General features: G+C 45.8%; 1 protein-coding gene across 2 annotated transcripts; it reads right to left on the reverse strand.

The window, feature by feature from the left end:
* Positions 1–132: 132 nt before the first annotated feature.
* On the reverse strand, positions 133–18,153 carry LOC139212667 (flotillin-2a). 2 transcript variants are annotated; one of them, XM_070843165.1, is made up of 11 exons: positions 17,927–18,153; positions 14,912–14,993; positions 12,090–12,180; positions 7,995–8,118; positions 7,208–7,326; positions 6,774–6,887; positions 6,502–6,621; positions 6,200–6,414; positions 4,978–5,161; positions 4,535–4,684; positions 133–3,743 (listed from the first exon to the last, which is right to left on the reverse strand). In XM_070843165.1, the coding sequence occupies exons 1-11, from the start codon at positions 17,973–17,975 to the stop codon at positions 3,693–3,695; spliced, it is 1,299 nt and encodes a 432-aa protein (XP_070699266.1). In that variant the 5' UTR covers positions 17,976–18,153; the 3' UTR covers positions 133–3,692. The 2 variants fall into 2 exon arrangements, with proteins under 2 accessions (XP_070699266.1, XP_070699265.1); XM_070843164.1 differs by lacking the exon at positions 12,090–12,180 and adding an exon at positions 11,484–11,574 and having other exon boundaries at positions 17,927–18,151.

Below are 18,153 nucleotides of genomic sequence, written 5' to 3' on the forward strand. Positions count from 1 at the left end.
GATGGAACATGTGTACCGGCCGCAGTGTTTTCTGAATGAAGTGTCAGGTGTGTAGCAGGTGAAGGCAGGGACACTCATTAGTAAATGTTAAATCAGAGAAAATCACTTAAACAAAGACAAGAAACTCCACAATAATGATCGTGTCTGCTTTTATTGTAATCACAGTTTCATTATTATTATTATGTTAAAACAACATGTTCTACTATGTTAACATGAAGAAAGGTGCTGGTACTTTCATGGTTGTTGTCTTTTTACTTCCGTGGTGCTGGAGTTTATCTCTGCAGTACCGGTGTCCTCCGTCAGTGTTCTGTGAGTACGAACCGTCCACATCAGCTACTGGAGGACAAGAGAGGCAGACTGGTCTCTTTTTTATTTAATAGGGCAACACACACTCATTCATCAGCGTGACTGTAAAGGTGCCGGTGCTAGTCAGCTGGCTAATCTTCAGCTGCAGCCCTTTGGCAACATGTTTTACAACCGATGTTGTGACAGATTGAGATATAAGAGCACAAGAACACACAATATTCTACTATTCACTTTTGTCAGCCGTTGCAGAGACTTGAGATATTTCTAAATGTTTGCTAATGGGGTCACCTACACCAGGAAAAGGGGCTTAAGGCTTGACCAGCATGTTAAGTGTGTAATGACACATGATGCATTCAGGGCTCACTTCCTTATATAGTGTACCTACAACACGACTCAGTACAGCCCTTTAATAACCCTTAGTAATACTCATTAAATAGGACATCTTGAGGTTTGTCTCAGCAGCACCCAGACCTCTGACCTCTGACCTCTGACCTCTGCTAATGACCATGCTAATGGTCCAAAAGTGTTTTTCTTCCTTTTCTTCCTTGCGTGCAGGCGGTTAAGTCTCTCCAAGCTGTAACAGACAGACAGTGAGGCCAACAGGAGGTGGTATAACATTTATTACAGGGTGGCAAACAACACAGAATAACATGAACACATGCTGAAAATACCATTCTGGATCAGGCCAGTGTTACACGAGAAGCCACGATATAAATCCACAATATAAGAGTAAATGAGATTACAGATTATTCTAATTACAGACAACAGGTGGACATGTTTCAGATGAAGACAAGAGTTAAGGCGTGGGTCGATTGAGTTTGGTCTTTAACCACATTCTCTTCTAAAATGCCACTTGGAGTCGATGCAAACCAAAACATTTAATTTGTGTTTGGCACACAATATAATGGCCAACGTAACGAGTGAAGACACTTTCAGAGGTCCACATTTTAAAAGCTAGCCAGCACTACATCTCTATTCATGAGATCACTACACACACATCTCTGTTCCCGTGTACATCTGCGTACAGAATGTCATAGAGTACATGAAACAGGACGAGTCGGCAGAGCTCGCTGAACACCGGGGAAGTTTAGCATTCACATATTCTACAAGTTAGTTTTTGTTTAAATCCACGTTAGTGTCTCATCAATACTCAAGTGTACGATTAATACAGCCAGCAGACTGCAGAGTATGAATGAACTCCTCATTATATAACAAAAGGCACTGTGTACAGAGCAGAGTATGATCCTAAGTTATCAACTGTCGAGCAACAAACATCTCCAGCTGTCGACTGATCCATTTCTCAACTACAATTCATTCAGACTAAATTAGTTGGGTTAGTTTTTCTGGCCTAGAGAAATCCTAACAGTTTGTAAATGGGCCAGTGTCCGCACAATCATGTGATATGTGTGAGGTTTGAGTGAATCATTACCAATATTACATCCCGTTTATCAATTTCTAAAAAACTGGATACTTCAAACGATGTCACATAAACAGGCTAATAATAATAATAATAATGTATTTGCTGCAAGCCAGGCAGTGTTTTCACCGACAGTTACAGCAGGGGTGAAATAGTTGCAGAAACACATTAGAGGTTGGAGGGAACTTTGTAACATTAACGTTAAAATCAGAAACAAGGCGTTTAATCAAACCAAACAAGCCATCTGAAAAAAGTGTGATAAGTTAATGACAGCGAGATAAAACTAAACACTTAAGCTCACAGAGTCCTGACAAGTGGTTCATGATCATTCACAAAGGGATTCACCAGAGTCACAAAGAGTAAAGCTCTAATCCTGCCAGCGACAGGCTGAAATGTGCCACTTGTTGCACTTCAACCATCACAGCCGGACGCCACCGGCTGAAGGATTGTAACAGACTACATGTAGGAATTAGACCGAGCTCATCGGCAAGCGGCAGGAGAAAAAGCAACAGCATCCATTCCATCTAACCACCCGAAGACCACCCAGACACCACGTGCTGGTTACGTCCTGATCCACGTGCTTCGTTTCCAACTTAATGAGCTACGGACTGACCGAAGGTGGCGTTCCATCCCTGCTTTGTCATAACAGACCGGCTGTGCGATCACCTGTGCAACGCAGTAGTGTGGGGTTAGTCTGTAAAGTTACAAAATATATACACAGTCTGCACGAGTGAACACTTCACATGACAGCTGAGAAAGACACCATCACGTGTGAGGAGGAGGAGGGCTACCAGGGAGAGAGAGGTAACAAAGGGGATTAAAGCTCAGACCCTGAAATGTCTATCACATGCTACATGATTAATAAAGAAAGGTTCAGCCTGACAGAGAAGAAAGCCTTAGAGATGCCCTGGATGCCTACGTATGGCTTTGTGTTATGTGTTGGCTTAACGTGTATATCCGTCCGTCCGTCCGTGTGTGTGTGTGTGTGTGTGTGTGTGTGTGTGTGTGTGTGTGTGTGTGTGTGTGTGTGTGTGTGTGTGTGTGTGTGTGTGTGTGTGTGTGTGTGTGTGAAGAGCAGACTACTGTTAGTATACGCAGATGTTAGGGGAACACCACCTACACATCGGCCATGTAAAACACAGTGATACTCTGACATAAATCCATCTAGGGCCAAACCACTGTCCTAAGGTTTGGGCACTTGAGTGGTGAACAGGCACTGCACGTCAGAACGAGAAGACGGCAATGTGACAGCATACTGTGAGGTAATCATTCAGAGATCACTGATGGTGTGATACACTGTAAATCTTATAGCCAGTGTGTGAAGATCTGGTGAGCCTGAAGTGTAACAGCGGTTTGGTAATCCATCAGGTTCTCTGGGTTAGACATTGTTAAACGTATAAGAAATAAAGAGGAAAGCTGCCTATCCCACGCTACGCTCACTACGGCTTCACTAGCTGGGCTCTGAGCAGCAGACGAATGACGCCGCACACGCTGGGAACACTTTACTCCCAAAGCAAACGAATGCCATAACACGTGACAGGAAAGTGGTGTCCTCCTAATGTCAGACACAAAGAAACGGATCTGGAGAAGAGAACAATCCTCTGATCTATGTTTTAGACTCTTTCCAGTTTGAAGAAAATAAAACTCTGCTTGGGATGGCTTGTAGGACTGCAGCATATAATCCTGGCTAACTAGTGCAGTGATAAAAATCAACGTGTCCAAAAGAAAACCTAAAAACAACAAACGAAACATACAGGCTGGTCCTTTCCAAGTAAGGCCCCGGCTTTTTCCTTCCTTTAGAAAATTAAAAACCTCTTAAAAATATAAAAAGAAACAACCTCTCGGTTGGTGTCGAGTGTTTATGGTCAAAGGCAGTTGCATAAGGGGTCGGAGGCTGGAAAACCTGTTTTCATGCTTGAGGCAGATACATGTTGAAAGATTCAGAGCATCGAGTCTGCGCCCTGGTTCATCAGATGGCTGTTTGGCACTGTGGGCTGGTCATCTTCTGTAGCAGAGGGATCTGTGGGATCAGACGGCAGAAGGATTAGCGGGCGGTTTTAACGCAGACACTCAAACGTAAGAGCCTCGCTCACTGCGGCCACTCCTTCTACTTCTCTGCCACAGCAATTATCCGCTTTGGAGCAAAATATCAAACTAGAAGAGACAAAGTCGAGGTGAGTACTGCTGCGCATCCATGGTGATGTAAGGACACGTTATACTTCAGCGCCCCCTGATGGCCAATCAAGGCCAACAAGACTAGACTGCACCTTACAGCGATCAGTTCTGGCCTCCAGATGAACTTTAACCTGAAATAACAAAAGGACTTACACCACTTTGTTCCTCATTACTAGTGCCGCTGCATCACTTTCATTCATTTTCTTCAGCACTGGGGCAGCTGAACCACACGGACGTATCATCACCCTGTAAGACTGTTAACACCTGTTCTGCTGTGTTCATATGTGGGTGGTAAAACTGTCCACGTGGCTTCGCAGGCTGCTCCCAAACTGCACTGCATGCTGGTTCTGTTTTGTTAGAAAGTCCCTGAAGATGTGAATGATAAACCAACAGCACGGAGGATGGAGCTTGGCAACGTGGAGAGCTGCTGAGCGTTGGCGGGTGTTTGTGCTCTATTGAGTGCCCTGGGGTCAGCTGTTAATGTTCTATTCCACTGGAAACCTCATTTCTAGCAAATACATGGAGCAACAACAGTATTATAGTGAGAAGCCAGGCATACAGCGGACCCTGCAGAGAACGCAGTAAAACGTGAGATTCACAGGAGAGGTCCCTCTCGGACTGCGGGACCAGGCTCACCTTAGTCAGGTCCACCCCAGTGAGGGCGTTGACGGACACGGGGAGTTCGGCTAGCAGACGGTTCACCTCTCCGGTCACGCGGCTGCCCTCCCCACTCAGGATGACAATCTCATTGGTCCTGGACAGGGGGGCCGCCACCTTACTGGCGATCTGTTAAAACACAGCGAGCGTCCGTTTGTTAATTCACTGACAAATAAAACAGTCCTCATTCCTTCTGAACATGTGAGGATCGACACGAATATATTCCTTTCCTTCCGTTTGGTCCTTGCTAACATGTGACTAAAGCCTTGGTGCTAAAGTCGTGTGTCTGACAGACAGCTCTGATCCGTGAGCCTGCTAATGGGTTTTACACTGTTCAAAGAAGACTGCGATGAGCGTGGAGCCAAAGCCTCAACACTGGCTAGGACAACATGACCATAGGACGTATTAAATGTGGAACAGACCTTGGGCAGGGCCTCCAGGACCAGAGCGGTCTTGGCAGCATCGCCGTACTGCTGGTAGGCTTCAGCTTTCAGCCTCATCTTCTCAGCCTCTGCTTTGCCCACCGCTTCAATGGAGGCAGCTTCTGCCTCACCAATGAAGCGGATCTTCTCGGCCTCTGCCTGCGCCGTCAGCACCTTCCTTGTCCTGGGGGAGAGTTCGAGAAGAATGTCCACTTCAGTCATACGCACTGTGCAAGTCTTTAGTGTCAGTTTATTGACCATAAGAAGAACACTGGTATGGTCATATACATACAATCACGTCCACTCAGATTGTTGCCTCAACATACAGTTTACTGTATTTGAGATCTTTTAAACCTACACTACTCACTAAAAGTTAGGGATATTCAGCTTTCAGGTGAAGTCTCAGGATGAACCTAAAATGCATTCTAACCTTTCCAGGTGAACTTAATGTGACCTTCTCTAAACCTTTGAATGCACATGTCCAACTGTTCAGTGTCTCAGTACTTCCTGCACCAGCTGCTGTTCTCTAACAAGAAGCTTAACAGCAACATTCACAACAGGTTTGATCCATGAATCCACCAATACATTTCCTGCTTCAGTTAGAATTGGTATTTAAACAGTCCTCCTCATCCTGCTGTTCACATTCTGACATCATGAGACCAAGACGACACCTAACAGTTGATCAGCAGCACCTCAACACTGGAGGCTTCAAACAGGAAGTCCTCAGACGGAGGTGTTCACTGAGCTTAGAGGGTCACAGAGTGTCATCAGGAGGTTGGAACAGTGATACAGAGACTGGAAGAGTCACAGAAAGGAGAGGAGTGGACGTCCTTTGGCCACATCCCAATTTATTGAGACACTGAACATGTTTTGTTGTGGTATACCCACCACTGTTGGTAGATTTTCTTTCAATACATTGTTTAAGATGAATAAAATCACCACTGCATGCTTCTACTTAAATGTCCTACTTTCATGATATAATATCACTGTAGCATTCACTTTTTACATTTTCCATAGATTTCACCTGAAAGTCGAACATCCCTAACTTTTTGTGAGTAGTGTATTTCTAGTTTCCTTTCTGATTTAAAAGGGTTTAAACAGATGTGAGTGTTTTCAGGCTGAGAGAAAGCAAGATGAATGTCAACAACTTAGAATAAAGACAGTGACACTTAAAAGAATACCAAGTGGAAGTCTGGAGAAAAGGCTGATGGGACCCACTCACTTCTGTCCCTCTGCCAGCTGCTGCATCTTGTAGGCTTCAGCCTCGGCAGGTCTCTTCACGGTGGCGATGAGCTCCTTGTCAGTGCGGTCGATCTCCTTCTCCTCAATAGTGATCTGCTTCTTCCTCTGCACCACTTCAATTTCGATCTCCTCCAGACGGATCTTCTGCTGCTCTTTGGCCGCCTGCAGCTCGTACGCCAGCTGAGCCTCTGCTTTCTAGAGAGGCAGGAGGATTTGGTCACACTTCACCCTCACGTTTGCCCGTTGACAGTACATTCAGACTGAAGCTACGCCGCTCCGTACCTTTGTGTTCACTTCCTGATTAAAGGCAGCCTTCTGCATTTCCAGCTCTCGTTTGGAGTCGGCCATTTTTGTGTCAGCCAAGAACTTAACGTCCATCATTTCTTTCTTACACTCGGCTTCCTGTAGAGGACGGCATGCAAAAGATAATGACAGGGAGATGGATTAGGGGCAGTTTGGTGGTTTTGTAATGGGATAGCTATTAGCTACGAGCCATTAGCAATCAGCAAACTGATGTTTTTGTTGATTGCTCTTGCTTGTTGCTTTCCTCTTACCCTGATGCCAGCGTCCCTCTCTGCCTCCGCCACTCCGATGTCTGCGTCCCTCTGTACTGCAGCCGTCTGGGTTTTGCCCAGTGAGCTCAGGTACTCCACTTTATCATACACATCCTGCCAGGGGGGGTAAATAAATATACAGGTACAGTACTGTAAGTAATCAAATCATTCTAATACAACAGAGGCAGGAAACAGGCGTTCAAAAGATGAATGCAGAATGAAGTGAACTTGACGTCTCCATGTCGATGTCATTCAACTCCACTCAACTGGCTTTATTGGCACGACATTTAAAGTGTTGCCAAAAGCATGAACACAAAGAGGGACGGACGAACAGAACAACACCACCAGTCAGGAGAAGAAAGTAGACTAAAGAAATAAAACAATATGCACACAAGTAATCTAGAAGGCACTAGCACAGTTTCAATGTGTCGCACCTTGATGGTGAAGCTGAGGATCTCGATGCCCATCCGGCCGACATCAGGTGCTGCCACTTCTCGCACCAGGGTGGCAAATTTATCTCTGTCTTGATAAATCTGCTCAACAGTTAGGGTGCCTGCGAGGATGGACGCAGCAGTTAGTGGCTTTGTGTAAAATGTTACTTGTTGCACACACAACTTCACTAAAACTGAACACATTTACAAAGACGGGCAATGACAACGGCCATATGATCATCCGTGGCGTTGGCATCCCCTACCATCTACTGATAACAACACAGCAATGATGCAACCTACGGCTCATGGCAGCTTAAACTCCTGCTCCTCTGACACAGAAGAAGCTCTGCATCATATGTCTGTGGCTGCAATTTAGATAAGAATAAACATGTAATGTCTGCGTTCAGTGTCATTCTGTCACCTCGTGCACACTTTGATCAGATGAAACTGGGACAAGCTGAGCCGTACCCATAACTGCCTCTTGGCCACATTTTACTCCACAACCACCTCTCACACAAAAAGACTTCAACAGATTTCAAAATAAACACAGTCACAAACTGTGTCTATAGTTAGAAACCAGATTCATGATAATTAGAGCCATTTACAGCTTCCTGTTGCAGTCTTGCCATTCACGGGAGGACGTTAGCAAAACAATTAGTTAAAAACTAGGAAAAACTAGGTGGAGTGTCCCTTAATCCAACTAAATAAAATAAGGAAGTATTCAAAAGCTACATGGACTGTCCACAAAGAAAATCAAGCAGTGACAATGCAGTTCTGAGAGACTACCCACCGAGGATGGCACGCAGGTGACCCTCGAGGGTCTGCAGGATGACGCTCCTGATCTCTATGACCGACTTCCCCAGGAACTGTTCGCAGGCGTAACCCAGCAGCTCATTCTCTGTCATCACCTTCACCTGGTGCCAGCGTGGACAAAGACCGTCAGCTGAACACACAGCGACAAGCACCAGCACCAATACAAACACAGGCACACGTGGGTGTGGAGCACATGACAGTATGACACATGCTAGCGTTGCTAGTATCATCCAACAATCACACACACACACACACACACACACACACACACACACACACACACACACACACACACACACACACACACACACACACACACACACACACACACACACACACACACACACACACACACACACACACACACACACACACACACACACACACAGTGTGCATTAGAGAAATGGATGCATAAAGGCTAGAAATGTTTGGGTACAAGTGCATCAGACTTGTGGTCTTGACAACACATAACTGGATCTACAGCACAGCAGGCACTGGGCCTGTTACAGAAACTCAGGGCTGATTTTAGGGGGGCATACAGCAGCTATGCAAGTACAGAGCATCATTTTGAGATTATGTCTGGATAGAGGAAGAAATGATTGTAATACTGTAGACCTCCACAGTGTCCCTTTGGTCTTATGGTGACACACAGAGCATGTGCGACTAGAACACTGTCTGATGCACTGTTCATGAAGTTCTATTGTCAAGTGATGATTACAATGAAGAAAATGTCAACATCTAATCTAGATTCATGCAGTGTTGATTACAATCCAGCAATTTACAGTCTGTTCCTGTTAGAAGGTCAACAAAAAAGATCAGGATCATTTCAAATTGAGGGAATTAAATGAAAAAAACGTTAGAGGGATCATTTACAATAAAGTAAAATCAATGGCAATGACCTGAGGAAAGGGAAGTCACTGACAGTAAGAGAGGTCACTTATACAGTCAAGAACTAAAAGAAATAGTGTAAGACAGAAGGTTTTGGGTGATGTACTTCACTGGAGCTGTAAGAAAACAGAGTGAGCTGGGTCCTTAGGCGAGAGGTCTGCACATGGTTTGGTTTTGCAACATGCACTCATGACAGGAATGAGGGCAAAACAAACTGAGGGAGGATGGACTTCATTCCACAGAAACACGTGTCTGAAAAAAGGGGAGGCTGCAACCCCCTCACACAACCACCACACAGGCCAGCTCAGACAGACAGACAGACAGCAGGGGGCGCCGTGCTGCGGCCCAGACTTCTGTGTTCAATGATAATCTCTGGCACTCCTACCCGACCCCCTCCAATCCACCTCGTGACTCTGAGCTTCCTCTCGCCTCCTCCTAACCCACAGCCCCTCCGAGATACAGGAAGTACCGGAAATGTGGCAGAAAAAGAATGGCATCCAAACTTTAACTGCTCAACTCACATTGTCCCCCAAACACCAGAAACATTGTTTAAAATGTGAAGAAAGATTGAACGTGTGATTTAAATCCAATTGGAACAGTGAGGTTAAAACAACACCCTTGATTTCTGCTCTGGTTTCTGCTGGGTGCCTCCCTGTCAGTCCAAAACACCCCGTGTCTCTTTCATTTAAGGACACGTCGCCTGTTGCCATGGGACACCAGCTCCACAATGGCTTTGGTTTGGGTTGGACCAATCAAACAGTGGGCTGATGAGCCTGTGTGAGAGTGAGGGGCTGCTCCGTTCCAAACACTGAGCTCATTGTCAGCATGCATGTAGGGGAAGGGGAACACTGGCATGCCTGTGGCTAAAATACAGAACTAATAATGAGGCATCTCCCCTCAAAGTTTAAAAGAAACACAAGCATGCTGACCAAAAAAGGGAAATGAACAAGAACAGAATATCATTTGCAAACAGAAATATCGTAGACAGTGGTATATTATTATCTTACAAGTTGTTAAGGAGAAAATCCACCAGAAAAAAAAAGACACATGTAGAAAAGTCAGCTCACCACCACTCATCTACGAGAACACGTTTCTTCTCGGCATCGAGGTGGGGACTCAGACACTGAACCGTCTCTCGTCAATCATAAATCCAGTTTAACAAGTGTCCCAACATAGGCTCTGCTCTGTACTTCAGGCCACACTTTGGTATTGACAGAAGTGCTGCAACACTATTCAGACGTATTGCACATGAATCAGGCTGCATCATGCTTTAATTACAGTCCCCTTAGCATTGTGCTCACCGTTCGTTTTCTTACAGACTGTAGAGACAGCTTTCCTCTGTGTGTGTCACTGCACAGCTACAGATTCCTCGGCCTCTCTTTACTTCCCCAGTGATGTTTTCATTACCAAACAGCAGCGGCCCAAGCTGACCGGTCACAGACCATGTGGCATCTCCGCCATCCTGACATGTAGTTCTGTTTATGAGGAGGGCCGCACCAGTTTTGGTGTAGCCTACGGTGTCGCTATGGCTGCTACACCAGAACCTAAAGCACAACGATGATTCCTGTTTGAGGCAAACAAAACATGGCCCCCCTTGTTGCTACAGCATCATTCTGGTCTTAGCAGGAGAAGTATGAAAGGACTGCACCCTGTCTAGGATACCGCCGACTGGGAGACAGGACCACATCACTACAATCTTCGCTGTACTTGACTGACTGGCTTTCACGTTTAGATTACAGAGCTTTGCACAGTCATGCTCCTGCTTTAGATCTAGGATTTGTTAAGAATAGTATCTTTATAGAGCTTTCTTTTAGAGTTTTACTTTCACTGTTGTATCTAAGTTTGCTCGTATGTGCTGCTATTTTTACACTTTTGTAGCTTTGTAACACTGAAAAGTGCTATAAACAAGGAATATCACCGTTATGCATGTTGTGTCCATGTCTTTATGCTGCCGACCTTTATTGTATAAGTGTAGTCACTCAAATGGACAACAGAGTAGATAAGCAGTGAATGTTATTTTAAGATGGATTTCCTCTTTAACAACTCAAAGTTATCAATGTAAAAAAGATGGTCAGGATCAAACAACCAAATAACAGACACAATAAAAAAAGCCACTGACATTGACACTAAAGTGTACTGTTGTCTGTCTGCTGTCACACTAGGAAGTCACAAGTTCAGACTGAAAATAACACTGTGCCAACAAAATGAAAGGGACTACATTGGTGTGTGTGTGTGTGTGTGTGTGTGTGTGTGTGTGAAACCTTGTTGACACGGTGCTACAGTCAGCCTGAACGCTGGCTCGGTTGATAAGTTAACTAGGTGTACTCTGCCCTGATATGAGTGAATGTCATGCAGACAACATGATCCAACATGTGTAACACAGCGTCTTAATCAAAAATACAGGTGTGCATCTTAACGTGAGCCCTCTGTATGAAATCCCACCTCGGCCGTGATCATGGGGTGATGCCACAGAAAAGAAGGGTGGGAGGAGGAAGAGGAGGAGGAGGAGGAAGAGGAGGAGGGGTGTGTGGGTTAGTGGAGTCTGAACTGGCATTCCCAGAAAAGTGTGGTGATTTACCTGAGCCGACCCAGTGACAGTAATAGCTACACCCTCCGCTGTCTCTACATCCTCACACTTGGGCTGCAGGGTCATAATCTCAAGCGTTATCCTGTGAAAAATGTGGAAAAATATGAAATAAAAATTGACATGTTCGGAGGGAAGGCAAATGAAGGGAGGGGCCAGAACACAAGGAAAAAAAACAGGACAAAGTGAAACCATTCACCCAAGGACTCCAGATCACTGACAACGGAGCAAAATGAGATGCTATCCAGATTCCACCTCTGTGGGATTCAGGTTTTGGTCATTATTAATTTCAAGATGCAGCTTTATCCAAACAACTCAATCTGTATTTTGCATTAGGTTCCTAAAATCCTCTCGTCAGCTGTTTCTACAGCCTTCATTTATTGACCCCGTTGCCAAGGGTGACTGAGTTTATGGCGAAGCCCACGCTAGTGACAGCTGATCGTCTCCCCTCCACTGCAGAGGGAAAAAAGGCGTGAAGATGAGAAAAACAAACACACATAGACGTTAGGGTGTTAGCTGGACCATTTTCTGGGGTCTTCCTTTGGTCTTGAGCACCAGCCACTTTTTTTGTTGTTTTTTTGGTCTTTAGAAATGCATTACCTGAGCCACCCCTGTCACATCCAGGGGAACACCCTCCGAAGTTTCGATATTCTCACAGCGACAGAGGATGGTCATAACCTCCAGAGACATTCTACGCAGGCAGGCAGGCAGGCGGGAATAGCAAGAGGCAAAACAGTAAGTTGGACAACAGCTGTTAGGAATGTCAGTAACCAAGGTTAAGAGGAGGAGGAAAGAGGGGAAGGGGGCAAAAGACACAACCTGTCCTCCCTGTTTGCTGCTTTTAGCCCCAGGGGCTGCTGCCACACATGGACTGTCAGAGCTACTACACAGCTCCTCTCTGCTGATAAATGTTCAAATACACTGGGACAGAGATCCGTACATGAAAACTCAAGTCAGTGTTGACGGGATTCTTGATCCCAGCACCTCTCTGACGTGACCTTCGTATGGGGCCTTCACAGGAATGTCCTCTACAAACAACCCTTGTCCTCCACTTATGTGAGATCATGTTTCCGTGCGATAAACCAGACAGAGCTGCTCTTTTACAATAAATACTGATCATTGTTGCCGGACTCTGGGAGCTGATTGCAGCAACACTTGGAGCCGCTCCACCTCCTTTTTCTCTCCAGAAGAAGTGGATCGGTGAGTCACAGGCCGGGACATTAACGTGATTACTGCATCACATGCGGGAAGCCACACTGCCTCCCCCTGTTTTCATAACGCCTACCCACACAAGGCTCTTAGCCCAAAGTGGTCGCTAGACCATCTCTCTCTGTTTGAAACGTTGTCCTAACTGCACATGGCCAAACTGCTGAATAAAAATAGATGAGAAAGGATTCCTGGGACAGCCGGTCTCCAAATGGGGATTTATACATCCAGCCATGCATCGGCTTCATTTTATCGTCCAGGTCTGCCATTACGTCTCCTAGCAACTTAAGACAAAGAGCAGCACTTAATGGGAAATGGGTAACCCAGAGGAGGCACGCTGAGGCTGAGACGGGGTAAGATCGACGAAGCAAAGCAGGTTAGCAAAGTAGAAACAAAGAGGCAGGCAACAAACCAAATAACACATCAATTAAGACTAGGAGCTCTGTCATAGGTTAGTGCCTGTTCATAGGGTTCCTCTACTCTAGCTTGTACAGACTAACAGCTGTATATTAGTGAAAAGCTGGCCACACCACCGGCCAGACTCATTGTAAACAAAAGCTGCTTCACTGACATTAAATCAGCACCCAGTGCCACAACTCTGACATCTGACTCGTTTTAGGGCAAAGCAGCTTGAAGCTTCACGGTGGGTTAAAGGGGGACGAACTCTGCCCCCTTTTGAGTGTCAGTGTTTCAGCTGCAGGTTTCCTCTCTTCACTTAGACTGCAGGTTTCTTTGGTGGTTCTAAGCTCTGGTAAAGAAATAAAGCATCCACTCCATTTGTTGTTGGTTTTTACCAGATGAATAGCGTGCTAATTCTTTTCACTCTGTTGGGACTCACAATGGGAGTTCAACAACATACAAGGCTAACATTTCTTTGCAAATATCATGTTTGTAACTTTCCCTGGCATCCGTTTATCTTATCCAGCGTTTTCTCAGAAGCTGGTTTGTTGGCGCTGCAGTGGTGACCTGCGCTGTTTACACATTTGGCAAACATTACATTTAATGCTGACGATGTTTTCCTGCATAATTCTTACTGAGCTGAGTAAGAGTAGGGCACAGAAAACTGTTTGACACTCTTAATATTAACCGATGACAATTAGACCATTTTCAAAATCAGAAAACAAACAAAAGAAAAAGTATAATGCACATGTTAATCTATCTTACTGCCAACCAGTCCCGTGACAATAATTACACTGTGCATTTGTTGGAAACTATCTTCAGTCGTGGATTAATGTGCATTTGGTGTCCACACAGTATTTATAGTACCAGGACAATGTATGTGTGATTGACTGAAAATAAACTACAGTATCCACGCTCACCAGTGTGTCACCTTGTGCAACAGTGTGGCTGCAGATGTGTTTGTAATATTCACTTACTGTAAGTTAACAACAGAGCTCTGAGACAGAGGAGAGAGGTACGTTTCAATATTTATTACCAGGAGCATTTCATTGTTGGTTTGCTCTCGTCATTGGATTTGTTGACAGTGAGACGACCATAGACGTTGTGTGTGAGGCGGACACGTGGCCCGAGGCCGCTGCTCCAGAAAAGCGTGGCCACAGTGTCCAAAACAGAAGGAGCATGAATGTGTTCACTGGTACTTACTGACAAACTGACGAGCAGATATTATACATCTAGTTGTGAGGTAGTTGTAACACTAGGAAACCTCCTCTGGGGGTCTTACATATTTACTAGGGATGGACCGTGACTTTCAAATATTCATTAAATTATTAAAAGATCGAATGGTTTAATATTGGAAACTGTATATTTTCCAGTTTTCACTGGAAACAATTTCACATAATCTCCAAATGGTTCACTATGACTATCGAATAGTATTTTTGCTTGAAATGCACGTCCCTAATATTCATATCAAATTTCATTGTAATTTGGCCACGGATGGTGCAGATATCTGCCCCGACAAACAGAAGTACCCCTCTGCCAAAGGAGAACAAACTATTCATTATAAAGACGGACATGGATTCTTATCGTGTTTACTAGCATATAAAAATATATTCTGAAATGTTTAACATCTTTCCATGTTTGTGTATATTGTATATTATGCAGAAGACTTCTGCGGTGAGGAGTATCTGTGGAACTGCAGATACGTCGCTCCTAAAAAGCTCCCTGACCTCCCCTGATTCTGTGAGCACAGTGCCGTCTCACACTGAGCGGCTCTGAAGGGACGTTTAAGGTTTGGAGCCAGAGCAGACAAGCCTTACCTTTGGATGTCAGAGATGAGCCACCAGGCCCAAGCCCAGCCCCCCACCACATACGTCTTCTGATCAGATCCACAGCAGCCACCTTCGGAACGAGACAGACGAAACGGGTGTCACATTATAGATTAGCACATTATAGATCAGCACAGTAGAAACTATAGTAGCTTCAGTTAGTAATAATAATAATAATAATAATAATAATACACACTGAACCTGCCCTCAGCTTCACCGTGAGTTTTACCATTACAAAGGTGATGATATGTCAATACGGTAGTCTGTTGACACCCAGTGAGCACAGAAGTCACTTACTGCAGGATCAATATCACCAGCTACCGTTAACCCTGAACACCTTAACTGACATGTTCTGTGTGTAGCTAGTTTTTCACATCCACACATGACGCACCAACAAAGAGTCATACATGCAACTGTAGCAGCAGATTAGTGTTAAACCCGAGGTGCCATAGACACAGTGGAGAGAGACAGAAAACAGAGCAGTGACCTAGTTCATATTCTGCCAGTGGTTTCTTAGGAAGACGATCCTGAGCTGTTCAGCAAGTCACAAAAACAAGTAACTCTCTGCTCTTCCAACCACAACATTCACTTCCCCTCGGCTTCCACCTTCTCTTCATGTGACGTCACGTCTCTCCCACCCACACGCTGGCCGGTCATTGTGACCTGCTGCGCCACGACAGCGGGCACTTTAAGTGTGGCCGGCTCGATTTGAGGAAAAAGTGTTAGCGCTTCATTCTTATTGATCCACCTGGATTTGGATCTTCACTTGTTCGATGCCATGCACACATGGTGCAGCATGGGGTTCACGTGCTTCATGTTTATCAGCCTCGTACGTGACAATAAACTGAGGATGCTCAGAACACAAACGAACAGAGCCCACAGACCCTCCCGACACGGCACCGCAGAAACTACAGTGACAGTATTTTTAAAGTGAGTGTGAGGGATCCGTCCATATAAGATGTAAGCTAGGTCAGACAACTCCAAGTGTTGTCTCAGTGGCTGGCCACGGTCTGATAGTTTAATCTGGAGTGTTTAGTGGGACATTCCCAGCTGTCACACGTTAACTGACAGAGGGAGGAGATGGGGGGGGCTGGACTATCTTTACTGACACATTGCTCCCCAACAACCAAAAAAAAAAAAATACAGCGTTGACTCACACGTCTCTCACACACACACACACACACACACAGCTGGTGGTTTTTAAAAAACAAACCATTTTCATCAACAGGATTACGATTAAAACTCTTTTTAGGGTCATACTGTGGGGACATCTCAGTCCCACATGGGGGCCCTGTAGGCTTCCCATTCTTCACATTACACTGTACAGCCAGTGTCCTTTCCTGGTGTGACAGGAAGCAGTTATTCTGCGCTGAGCAGGAAAGTGACACAGAGTAAGCCTAAGCTCTGAGCCTGACCTGTGGAGATATCTGGAAAAGTTCACTGGCTGTTACTGTTGCCCTCTTGAACCCTGAACCACCGGCCCAGACTGACCACCAGCAGAATGGAGACCGTGAAAACGTCTTTCTGTGCTCTGTTTTCGACACACACAGTACAGGCAGGCTTTTACTATCCAAATCCACCCACCCAGAGTGGTAACAGGCTGAGGACTCAGTCTACCGCTGGCATAACTAAGATTCCTGACCATGCTCACTCCACAGCGGAGGGGGGAGGGGGGAGGAGCTCCGTGCGAATGAATGAGAAGTTACACAAGCTACAGAAACCCTGCCATCAACCTGGTTTTCTGACACAGGGCTTTGTTCCCGAAAGGTAAAGCAAGCTGTGTTTCCTCACGGCGCGCAGAAAGGATGGTGTCGTTTCACGAGTCGCCTTTCATGTTGGGGCCAAAAGAGGAAATTGAGCTTTGGCACCCAAGGAAACACGGAGAGGAATGTCTTTTCACATTTGTGGAACTGGTCCATCTTTGAGTGAGGATGTGCCGCCCACGGCCACACACCTCTGCTCCCAGTGTTCGTTCCTCTGTGTGGTCGCCGACTCACTCAGAAGAGTTTGTTCACAGTGGAAAATCCCCCGTTTCACTGGCTTTGTTCATCAGAACTTGATTCGACGGGAAAACTGTCCTGTCTGATTCACACACACACACACACACAACGCTGCCAAAACCACATTCATAGACTTCAGCAAGACTTCCAAACAGAGACAGAGGTCAGATAATCTGTCCAAGTGGGGCCTGAGGTGGACCAGGGATCCACAGCAGGTCAACGAAGAAGGCAGCGACATGGCCGATCATTTTAAGTTCACAACATAGAAATCAGCGGTCGCGATCACAGAACTCAGAACTGTTTGGTTCCTGAAACAGGAGCGAGTGAATCCAGTGCCCCTCTGAACGTGGCCTCCCCTGGTCCTGTGTCAGGAGTGAAACATCAGCTTCTATCTAGATTAGATTAGATTAGATTAGATTCAGCTTTGTTGTCACTGGTACAAGGCAACGAAATGCAGATTGCATCTAACCAGAAGTGCACAAGCAGTAGGTGTATGCAGCAGTGCAGATAATAATAATAATAATAATACTAATAATAATAATAATATAGAGTCTGTGCAGCAGGTGATTCACATTATTACAAAGATCAATAAAGTCTGTAATTATACAGAGAGCAGCAGTGTAATGTACAGATGATGGAGCTGTGCTCAGAGCTGTGTTCACCCCCCTGACTGACACCACGTCCACCACTGTCCAGAGAACATTAGGTCAGCCCTGCTATGGCGGACCTTCAGCAGCCACCGACACATTTCGCGCACACACACACACACACACACACACACACACGTACACTTACACACGCGCGCGCGCGCACGCACACACTTACACACACTTGAGAAAGAAAAAGGTGGAAACGAGCCCCCCCCCGGTGGTTGGGGCGCCCCCCCCCCATGCGTTAGAGGGTTAGAGGACAGACTCAGTCCTCTCCCCGGATCTTCTTCGGCCCGGGAAGGAGCCCAGGGAGCAAACACACACCGTCCATCCAGCTCACCGCCCCGCGACGTTACCTGAAACCACGAGGGCCTCGTTCGGTCCGACGGTGTGGCAGTTCCCCATTTTACCGACACAGACACCGGGAGTCCAAACCTGCTCGACGCAGACAAGAGGAGTTCAGCGCGTATCACGTTTCTGCCGATGTTTGCCCACCGACTCTCACTTATCGATTTCTCTTCTCAGCCGGAGTCCGTCTGGCGGTGGGCGCGTCACGGCCACCGTAATATGACGGACCGCTTCC

Source organism: Pempheris klunzingeri, chromosome 14 (assembly GCF_042242105.1).
Source record: "Pempheris klunzingeri isolate RE-2024b chromosome 14, fPemKlu1.hap1, whole genome shotgun sequence".
NCBI classification, from domain to species: Eukaryota; Metazoa; Chordata; class Actinopteri; order Acropomatiformes; family Pempheridae; genus Pempheris; species Pempheris klunzingeri.